The 11,064-nt window shown below is 35.5% G+C and overlaps 1 protein-coding gene across 1 annotated transcript in view; it reads right to left on the reverse strand.

Annotated features, from left to right (window-relative positions):
• PTPRQ (protein tyrosine phosphatase receptor type Q) overlaps window positions 1-10,344 on the reverse strand; it is a 99,806-nt gene extending 89,462 nt beyond the window's left edge. The window contains exons 1-8 of the mRNA XM_054632156.2: window positions 10,291-10,344; window positions 9,710-9,821; window positions 8,782-9,008; window positions 6,675-6,744; window positions 4,542-4,741; window positions 2,960-3,209; window positions 1,698-1,826; window positions 808-954 (exon numbers count right to left, since the gene is read on the reverse strand). Of these exons, the coding sequence (XP_054488131.2) occupies window positions 808-954; window positions 1,698-1,826; window positions 2,960-3,209; window positions 4,542-4,741; window positions 6,675-6,744; window positions 8,782-9,008; window positions 9,710-9,821; window positions 10,291-10,344 (1,189 nt within the window). The remainder of the gene's footprint in view (window positions 1-807; window positions 955-1,697; window positions 1,827-2,959; window positions 3,210-4,541; window positions 4,742-6,674; window positions 6,745-8,781; window positions 9,009-9,709; window positions 9,822-10,290) is intronic.
• Between the last annotated feature and the right edge of the window lie 720 nt (window positions 10,345-11,064).

Here is an 11,064-nt window from a genome sequence, read left to right on the forward strand (position 1 = left end):
AAAGATAGGTTTTCCTCCCAGTGTTAAATCTTGACAAGAAACATTGCCAGCAAACCCTGAGGCAGAGATTTTCTAAATTTTTGTTGTGCAGTATAAAAGTAAGACAGAAATAACCATCTTGAAACTGCCTCTCTATTACACACCAACTCTCAATTTTTCCTCCATGCATCCTCAAATGCTGACCAAGAGTCCTGCACAATCTCACAAATATGTGAGCTAAATCTGCATTTCCGTGCAGCCAAGGATTCTGACCTGGTGAGTTGGCCATTTGGGACCACAATTCCGCAGGAGCGAGGGCTCAGAGGCAGAACCAGGCACTTGGCTGTACTGGGACAAGCCCTGCATGTCCTGCAGGGGCCTGTCCCACTGCTGAGGGTGGCTCTACCACAGACGGCATCTTGGATTTGGTGAGGATGAGTCAAAGGGGAGATTCATAAGGAACAGGGGGCTGAATGAGCCAGCAGCAGGAATCTCGGCTGCACTTTCTTTTCCTCTTGCTGCCATCTAACGGGGCAGAGGGGGCCCTGCAACTTAATTACTGTACCTAAAATTAACTTTTGTTAGAAAGACGCTACATTTCTTTCACAATCTCTGAAGGCCTTTGATAGGGGATAAATGTACTGACAGAGTATGAACTTGACAAAAACAAAGAAATAAATGTCATAATAATATTCAGCTGATTTCTTTTCCTCTCTTGTAGGGCTCTTACATCCATTCTCTCCTTTGCAAAGTACCTTTAAGGCTCTGAAGGGACAACTGAAGCCCTTCATCATGTTCAATCCGTTTGTTTTGCCTCTCTGTGCTTACCATCCGCAGGAGTGAAAACTGTGAGGTTGGTCTTTGGCCCCACCCCAGCGCTCGTCTCAGCACTGACGTACACATCATAGCTTGTAAACGGCACAAGGTTACTAAACACAAACTTCAGGTCTTTTGTACTGTTATCCAGAACATGACCTGGAATTAAAAACAAAGAGATTTTAGGTCTAAAAGAGAAACAGACCATGTCTGCTTTCTGGTATGATGAACAAATGAAAGGACAGATTTGTTCAGGGATGGGCTAATCAAGAATCAACTTTAGTGGAATAATGCTGAATATATGGAGAATAAAATAACAAACCAACCAACCCACCAATCAACCAAACAAGCCACTTCAAGGAGGTGTGAGTTTTAAGAGTAAGAGATTTTTAAAAATGTATCTTACTTTTCCTGTGTGGTCCCATAAAAACATTAGAATACAACTTATGCTTAGGTCTTACTTAACTACAGACAGTTCTATAATTTCTGTATCTATGTATGTCTGAGACTAAAAAAAATGCAAAAACGTTAAAACAGACTTAAAGTGTTGATTGCATACTGCATGAGAATGAACATTCTCGAGAAATCTTTAACAGAAAGAGAAAAAAGTGAAGATTTAGATATATGAGCGCAGCAATTCAGCTGTGCTTAACCTGTGCATCTCCTGAAAAAATGAGGAGAAGTTGATTTTATCCATTCCTAGGAATATCTAATGTGAATATAACTTCATGCTCTTCCTTTTCCCTTAAAATTAATCTAAAAACCATTAAAACATATAATAGCAGAAAGGAATCTATAGTACTGCTTTTGACTATCCATTTTTGATTGGCAGGCCCAGAAGAATGTGTAAGGAAATAATCACAAAAAAATCAAAAGAAATTGTAACATCAACTCTGACTTACCAGATGGTCCATAGAGCTCAACTCTGTAACTGAATTTCCCTGTTACTATGGTCGGTGGCTCCCACATTACTGAGAAAGACTTTGCTGTAATGTTGCTCTTGGCAAAATTCTGTGGTGGGTCTTCTGGAACTTAAACAATATTGGAAAAAGTCTTTGAATATAAAATACTTTATATTAGGATGTGCAAGAACCCCATAACAGACAATTCATTTTAAACATAAACATGAAATATTCTGAAAGGCAGCCATAAAAGCATATCATTAAAATTACTTAATTTATGATTTAAGGTAATTCTCAGGGAAGGTATCAAGAGAGTTGATAGTATGGAAATAATCTCTAAAAGACAAAGGTGAAAAATAAACTGGAAAATAGCCCTGAAATCATTAGAAGAGAAGCTGACCAAAATTTCATTAACCCTTGAGAGAGCAGCAAACTAAGGCTATTGAAATTCCATCAAAGCAATTCAACTGAACATTTCTAGGAGGAAATAAAATTTCTTTTTATCTGAACAGTGCTATCTATTTTGTATGTATGAAAGGGAACTGAGCAACATCAAATCATGTCAAGCAAAAGAATGATGTACTAGCAAACAGAAAGCCAGAATACGGTTCCTCTGGAATGCTTTTTTTGTATAGCTCTGCTAACAGTGCTCCCACTACCTAAGCCATTATAAAAGTGCTGCTCATGGACCATTGCTTCCAATTCCAGCTTCTCAGTGCATTGCAAGTAATCAAAAATCAACTTCACCTGGTGCTTAAAGATTTCTTCAGCACTGAACAACTTTCTGCAATAGGTGCAGATTGGCAACAAAAGTACAGGAGTTTTCCTCATTATTGCTTATTTCTCAACAAAGGCAAAAAAGCTTCAAGTGCATTTCTATGTACAGAAAACACATCCTTTTATAATATTATGCCTGAAAGCTATGACCCTTCATCTTTATTTTCAATTCTTCTACCATTATTATATTATTAGAAGTTCTTAAATTGTCCTCAGTTTTTCATAAAATTTGATCTGTCCTGAGTTTCTTGGTATCTTTGACTCCTAACAACAAGTGAACTCTCACTCACTGTACATTATTAGATACATAAATATATATGCATTTTCAATTGTTTCCATCAGGTGAAATTAAGTAATCATGAAAATACAAAAGCATGATAGCGATAAAGACAGATTAGGACAGAAGTATCTTGCAGCAGAAAGAAGTTTTCCACACAAATCTGAGAACTTTATTGCCATTTTAGAGCCATATGTATTTAACATACCTGATTCTGGTGTCCGGACAATTGCACTGTCAATGTAGCCTGCTTCAGTGGTAACTGCAGAGACTTCAAAAAGATAGGTGGTGTATGGCCTGAGGTTAGTTACAACAAAGCTGATTGGTTCACTCCAAACAGAGCTCATCTGACTTGCTGCCTCTGTACTTGGTTTCACTGTAGTCTGTGAAAGACTTGTGGATTTCCCAAAAGTAGTTGAAGGAGTGGTAGTACTCCACAAAAAAGATTCACTCTTATCCTATAAGTAAAAATAAGAAGCATAATAAAGTGCATCTATAACCAATAATTGTAAAAAATGTAAAAAAAGGCTGACCATCTTTGAAAAAAATTACCCTGAACAACTGGTTCTCCTTTTTGTACTTCAGCTTCCAAATTTAAGCAGACTTGCTAGTGCATCCTGTTAGTGACACTGTTAGAATTTCCTGCCTTATTCAAGAAGACTCAAATCTGACTAAACAGAAACATCTCTCTAGGAATCATTTAATTATTCCCAGTTTCCATTTTCAGCATTCAGTCTGTCTCTTGAAAAACGTTCCCTAGCGAGGTCTTTTTGCATCACATATATGTTGTACGCGTGTATGTGCACACACATGCATAACATACATATATGCACACATCATGGATAAAACCAGACAGGAGTTTCTTAATCCATTGTGTCAGGAGACAACTCTGAAAAGTTCCCAGGCATTGGGTGACCAATGCTTACGGTTCAGTAGGCGGCAGCCTGCTTTCTCAGAGCTGAATTAAAACAGCCTGGTGTTAGGAACATTTGCAATGCCTAAAATGATCTTTCAAATAAAAACTGAAACCAAATTTATGTTAACTTGTGTAATTTAAAACTGCACTTTTCGTTAAAGCGCTAAGTGTAAGAAATTTTTAAAAAAGGTCAAAGGAAAAAAAGTTTGGTTACTTGACGTCTTGACATTTCAGTAACTGCTAAACTGTGCTCAAAGTAAGAAGGAAAAAGAGAAAAAAATTCAAGAAGAGAGAATTTTCTTCTAGAAATTCCAAAAGGATTCAATGGTTACAGGTCTGAATTCAACAATAAGAACAATTCAGACTGCAACCATATTTTTGAAAATCACTCTGCCAATCATGTTCAGTTTTTATTTTGGTATAAGAAGTATTTTAAATATATTGAAATGTGCAACACAGAATAAAGCATACTTCTAAAATACAAAAATATCACACTAAATCAAAAATATCATACTATATAGAAAATAAGACATTAACAATACTATATGTCTTCACTGAGATAAAAAATTGAAAGCTGAAAAAACCAGAAATTTTCTATTTCATGATTTTCTGTTAAAAGGATGCCAAACTTAACCTTTCATAACATTTTTACTTTGATTAAACTGAATTTTTCAAGCAAAAGTATTCAATTTAAAATATTTTGAACAGAAAGGCTCTTCTTCATCCATTTTATCCTGTCTTGGGACTAAATCTGTAAGGTTTTTGAATCTTTCTGAAAAGTAAGTCTCCACATTTTTATGTCTCAAGTTTTAAATGTAAAACTATATTCTGTGGGTTGAGTCTACTTCTAATTTAGAAGGTTTATAGCACTTACATTACATTCTGGTAACCTCCCAGACAGAAGGTCCTCTACTTTAACCAAGACATCTTTCACTACAATTCCACTTCTTGCATGTTTCACACTAATCTTGAAACTAGTTATCTTTCCATTTGGTTGCCGAGGGAGAAACCAGATCAGATTTACAGCTGAAGAATTTAAGGCTTCAACTGTGAGATTCACTACTTTACCTGGAGCTTGAAAACAAAACAAACAAAAGCAGTGAGATAAACTTTTCTTCTCAGCACTGAAAAGTAGCAAATACTTCTTTTTTTTTAAATGCAATTTCTAGCTTCCAAATTCTGAAGCAAACACATAACAAAACATTCACAAACACATGTAATGTAGCTGATCTACAACTAGCTATTTTTCAGTCTGGTTTAATTGAGAAATACAAGTGTTTCAGTCTCATTATATATGTAGTAATTGGTTTGGTCAACTTAGAAATTTTCTTCTTAGAAGAAAGTCATCTACAGTCCCAGAAACAGAAAAAAGTTGCCTTTTTTTTTCTTTTTTTTTCTGGTTAAGAACATTTGATAATACTGTGTGTTTTATTTCACTTTACCTGTGTCATCTTTTCTGCTGCACATAGCTTTAAGTAACTCAATTAAATTGGAATATTCACTATTACTGCATAAATGCTGCTCTTTGTACCGGTGACAGTTTCTGTGGCCTTTTTCAGAGCATCAGTATTAATCACAGCACAAAGGAATGAGATGCAGCATTGAAATTAGATTTTACATGCTATTTTACATGCTGAAATCTCCTGGGAATTAAAGCCCTGTGGCCCTGTCTTAGTGCTGCCTACATGTGGCAGTCAGCAGCAGGTTCTGCAAGGTTCTGCAGGTTTAGCTTTCAGTCCTGCTAAATCTCTTCCACACCTTTCACTTCTTTTCCCCTCCTCCCAAAATTCAACCCTTATATTTAAATAATTTTATCTTTTGGTTAACTTTCTCACTTTAAATTTCCCATCTTTATGTTGAGTAAGATGTTTGGCTTTCCTTAGCCATCAAAGCAAGAATTAGAACAAAAAAAACAGTTGGGAAAGTAAAAGTATAAATGTTATACCAATGACACATAACTCACCAATAATTTGAAGAAACCTTCCAATTACATTTATAGTAAAGCATTTTAGGTTTAATAAAAATGTAGACAGAAATTATTCCAAAAATAAAAATCTTATGTTCTCATATGGAGAAATGATAGTGCTGTCCTCTGTCAAACATGAGTAAATAATAAAGCTCACAGAAATAAGGTTTTTTACCAGCAATAGTACACAAATAGTAAAGAATAATGATCTCACATAGATCCATGTGGCAAGTTTACTACTCCTCTTTCTATTTGGTTCATAAATTATTGCATTATTTGTTCAGAGTCATGGTTCCTGCCATCAATAAAGATATCTCACTCTGCAGTTTGCAGAAAGAGAAAGCAGCCTAAACCCAGATGGGCAGTCACTGCCTTGGCAGCACAAGCTCTGTGTTCCATTGAGACTGGTTCACAGGTGCACTGGTGCAAGCTCATCAGCCAAGGCACAACTGCTCCTGGAGCACGAGCGAGACCACAAACACTAAATTAGTAAAGATTGTGCAAACTCAGACTATGTGTTTTAATCTTCAAAACCACCAAATCAAATTTTCATTTCAGATTTTTTTTACCCTCAGAATCAATTTAAAATACAGAAAAATTTAATAAAGTACATTCTGTGCTGAGCTTCTTAGAACTCATCACTAAACAAATACAGATTGACTTAGCAGACAATGGCAGAGATGATCCCACAACAAAGTCTGTCTCCTAGAACTGTTGCAGGCAACAACAGATGAATCCACTTGATAGGTATTTCTGCTCTGCTATGACCTTGCTTTCTGGAAGCTGCCTACCTAGAAACTGGCATAGGAAAACTCCAAGAAAAACAGACTTTGTGTACAACAAACACCCCTGTGGGCACACCCTAAATTGCTGTTAGCAAATAGAACTAAATGAAACTTTTTCACTCAGTGACAGAATAAGAATGAGGATTTTGTTCTAAATGCATTGGAATTTCTTCAAGTATGAATTTCATCATGGAAATCTATTTGAACAAATTAGAGCAAATTTAATCAAAATAATTGACAGCTTTATTAAATTTACCACTTTCTGCAGTCTGGAAAAGGAAAGGATCGCTAAACACTCCAATACCAGCACTGTTCTCAGCAGCAACCTACAGGAAAAAACAGAAAGGATCCACATTAGAAAATCTACAGTATATACAGTTTCAGGGAATATGAAAATCCTGAGGATACACAGAGATACAGCTTTTAGCTTATCTATAAATATACAGATAAATATATACACAATAAATATACAGATGAACATGCCCTTTATAGTTGTGTTGTATAATTTATACTCAATGTTTAAATATAAAAAATAAAAGGGAAAAAGTATGTAACAGCATAAGAAATTGAGAAAACCACATGTGAATGTCCACACATGAAAAGTGGATCCCTATTTCATTAGTCTGTATTTTATGCAAGAAGAAGAATACAACAAGAATAACATCAGTGACACTCCTTTTTCTTACCATAATACACTTACTCCAGATTCTGCACTCCTATTTTACTTACTATAACTCAAAGGGGTAAAAAGGAGAATAAGCTGCCTTTTATTTCTCTGTCTCCTGTAGGCTAGTGAGAGCAGGTCAACCTTCCTCAAAGCAGAACCCCAAGGAAAGCATGAGTTTTTGCAGAAAGGCAATAGGTCATGGAGAGTGTAGATGCACTTTATGATGGAAATGCTTCAGTGCTCACAATCATGGACAAGTCTTCCCACAGAAGAGCAATATATCAAAACTTTGGTAAAATTTATGAGGGTGAACAAAACAACAATCCCATTTGCTCTGCAATATAGGGTTTGGTGACAATTCAACTCAGTGATGGGCCATGGCATCCAGTACTTACCAAGAAAGAGGAAGGAAGTCTAACTTATTTTTTTGAAAAGAAATAAAAGGAACAACAAAAGGTAAATATGAGTAAAATTCCAACAGTGATGGTAAGAGGTGAGCACACAGAGGGTAGCAAAGGACAAAAGAAAACAGAAGGCCTCAGGCCAGGAAGGGAAACTTGCTCTAATCACTTCTTGGCACTAAACAGTGTGCTTTTCAAACACTGTAAAGATTAAACAAAAGGACAAAGCTACAACAGACAAACACAGTAAAGGAATACAAGGTAGCATCAAAGACAATCTAGGATGACAAGAAGAACCTGTGTCACTGGCTAGCTCCTTCCTAAGCCGCCCAAACACATGCACACCCACCTCATGACTACAGCCAACCCTACCTACTTGTACTTCACAGGGACAGTCTTGAAACATCCTTAGAAATTGATGAAGTAATTGCAATAGCTGAGGAAATTGACTTGAGATCTTCACAGGTTGACATGCAGTCGGGAAATTCTGACAGTATTTAAATTACACCATATAAATCTTAAACTATGTCCTCACCTAAACATTGTTTTTATTACCTCATCTCAAGGTAGCTCTTGTAGAAAGAGGTCAGAAACAAAACTAGCATTCAGACAGACATGGAAACCCCTACCTCATATGTGCAGCTTCAAGGCAACAGAATGGAATGAAGCAAATCAACACATAATTTCATTAAATTCTTGGTACTGAAAAGAGGAACCTCTCCAAGGTTCTTATGAAAGAGTAAAGCAGACAAATAATTGCTTGGCAAATACTGGCAAGAGAGGAGAAGTTAATTTCTGCCCACCTGAAGTCATCTATTGTTGAAGAGTTCAGAGATGGATCAGGAGTGCCTATTCTCAGTGCAAACAAGTTCTATATATGGAAGACATGCTTTTTTGGATCTGGCTGAGATGATTTAGTAACCTACACGTAATATGCAAAGTACACCAGTAATTTGAAAGATTAAATGTCAATGAAGATAAAGAAGGATTTAGATGTGCGCAAAAATTCTACCCTTTGTTTCTTATGTTTTACCACATAATGCCATATATTAATTCAAATATCACTAGAAGCAGGTACATTTCAGTGCACGTTTGACTGGGACATTTTTAAGTAGATTTTAAAAACACTACTCAAATAAACTCAACTAAACAAATATGTGGCTAATATATTTTTTTATATGGCAACAGTAAATAACATGGTCCCTCAGCAAACTCTACAGGAACCTACTATAAACTCACACAATTTACAATAAATCCGAATTCAAAATACTGAGAGGTGTTTATAAGGCCTTTACCATAATTTCATAAGTTGTTCCAGGATTAAGACTGGTGAGAAGAACTTCCAAACTATCTGGCTTTGTTGTGACCTGTGTATAAGCTGTTTGCATCCATGGGCAGACTTCTTTATATTTAACAATATAGGATAGAATTCTCCCATTTGGATAGAGTGGTGTGTTCCATGAGAGCAAAATCCCAGCAGAACCCACTCTTTCACCTGCAAGGAACACAGGTGGCCCAGGATCTGAAAAAAAATTTAAAAAAAATTATATATGTGCACACACACGCACACACACGCACACACATATGTACACACACAAGCACACACATGTAAACCAATTTTTAATTAAGATTCATGCGAGTGGAGACACATTCACAGATTCTACAGAGAAATTAAATCATCTGCCAGCATAGCCTCATAAAACTACTGAAAACTGATGTGCTGCTGAATAAAAATCTTTTTTCTTGCTACAGTCCTGTTAGAAATTATTAGGTCAATTTTGGAACACCAGAAACATTATTCTATAAGAATGTAAAAAATGTATTGGTCAAGAACTTTATTAAAAAAACAGAGTTTACTGCCAATTTAACATCTGTCATATTCTAGCACTCAATTAAAGTGTGCTCTCTTAAAAAGCACATCTGCTTTGGCTACATTTTGTTGGAAATAGCTCTGAACATTTCTTTATGTACCACTATAGGTGTAAATCAGAGTCTGGATATTATTACATGACAGAACAGAAAATTTTTCAAAAGCCTGTAAATTTTTAAGCTCTCATAGAGCCCTTCCAATTCAGTGTATTTTTAAATAGTAAAAGAAGATGAAAAATTTTAATGACTGTTGAAAACTGATTATAATTTCTTGGACATTACTGTGCACATAACAAATATAAGAAAGCATAGTTTAAAAAATGAACAAAATTTCATCAGTAATTTTTAACTCACTTGTCACATTTGTTGTCACAGTTCTACTTGCAGGTGAACTATAGACTGACGAAGAAACTGCAGAAACTGTAACATTGTATGTTGTTCCAGGAAGAGTATTAGAAAAATCAGCCTAAAATAGGACATCATTTTATTTAAGCCTTTTATGAAGAATCACAAAAATGAATCCCTCTCTCCACAAAAAAAAACCCAAAACAAACAAACAGAAAATATCCCTACAAAAAAAAGAAAAAAAAAGCACAAAAAAAACACAGGAAATTTTGAGCAATTCATAACTAAATTTCTACATCTGTTAGGTACAGTATTTTGCTATCAACTGCCCTTCATAAGATGTGTGCAACATTCAATATTGAAGAACAATAAAATCAATAGTTAATTTTCTCCCAGAATCTCCTATCAATGTTTCTATACATGTTTTTCTGTATTATCATTATCAAAGAAAGTATGAAACATTATAAAACTCCTTTTTGAAAGAATGAACAAAAAAATCCCTGAAAAACAAGTTTTTGACCCTTAAACTAGCCCATCCTTTTCAGTAAACATAATTATTAACTTTTTTAGCAAGAAATTATATAAAATACCTGTGTCTTTGCAGTTCCAATGAAAAACAAAAGCAAAACGTCCAGAACAACCATTATTTCTGTTAATATTATATGTTCCAGAGAGCAGAATCAAAAAGTGCTCCTATATCTTTTTGATGGCTTAGCAGTGAAATGTTGCCTGCATTAATGATTTAAGCAGAGATCTTCCTGGCAAGTACACAATTAATGAGTCTGTACTACTCAATAGCTCTGCCCTTCCCTTGTTAAAGTATTCATGAATCCTTGGATGACGGTCTGTGTCCTTCTAGTAGACTTTAAAAAAACAGTAAGTTCACTACCTGTTGTTAGGCAGCAAACTGTGGGTGCTGAAATTTGCTCCCATCCCACCAATTTTTCATTCATTAATACTTTCACATTCATATATGCATTAAACAGCTAAGGAGGAAAGCTTGAATTCCTCATCAGCACAGCACATAAGGGAAAGCCAGTCCTGCAAGTCCTGTAATAAAAGCACTTACTTGATACTCCCTAACTCCCAGATCTAGGATAACAACAGAAGCATGATCAGGAGCAAGAGCCACATGAAATCTGTCTACAAGTCCATACGGTAGTCTCCAATACAGTGAAAAATAGTATGATGAAACATTGAAGAATTTAAGACTTTCTGGTTTTGCAGGTTCTGCAAGAGAATTGTGAAATAAAAGACATTCACTTAAATAACTCCATTTAAAATATATTAGTAGTTACAACTGAATAGAAAAGCATTAGTCTGGATATGGCAGCATGTGATCCTATGGTTGCTACACTACCTCT

Source organism: Agelaius phoeniceus, chromosome 5 (assembly GCF_051311805.1).
Source record: "Agelaius phoeniceus isolate bAgePho1 chromosome 5, bAgePho1.hap1, whole genome shotgun sequence".
Lineage (NCBI taxonomy): Eukaryota > Metazoa > Chordata > Aves > Passeriformes > Icteridae > Agelaius > Agelaius phoeniceus.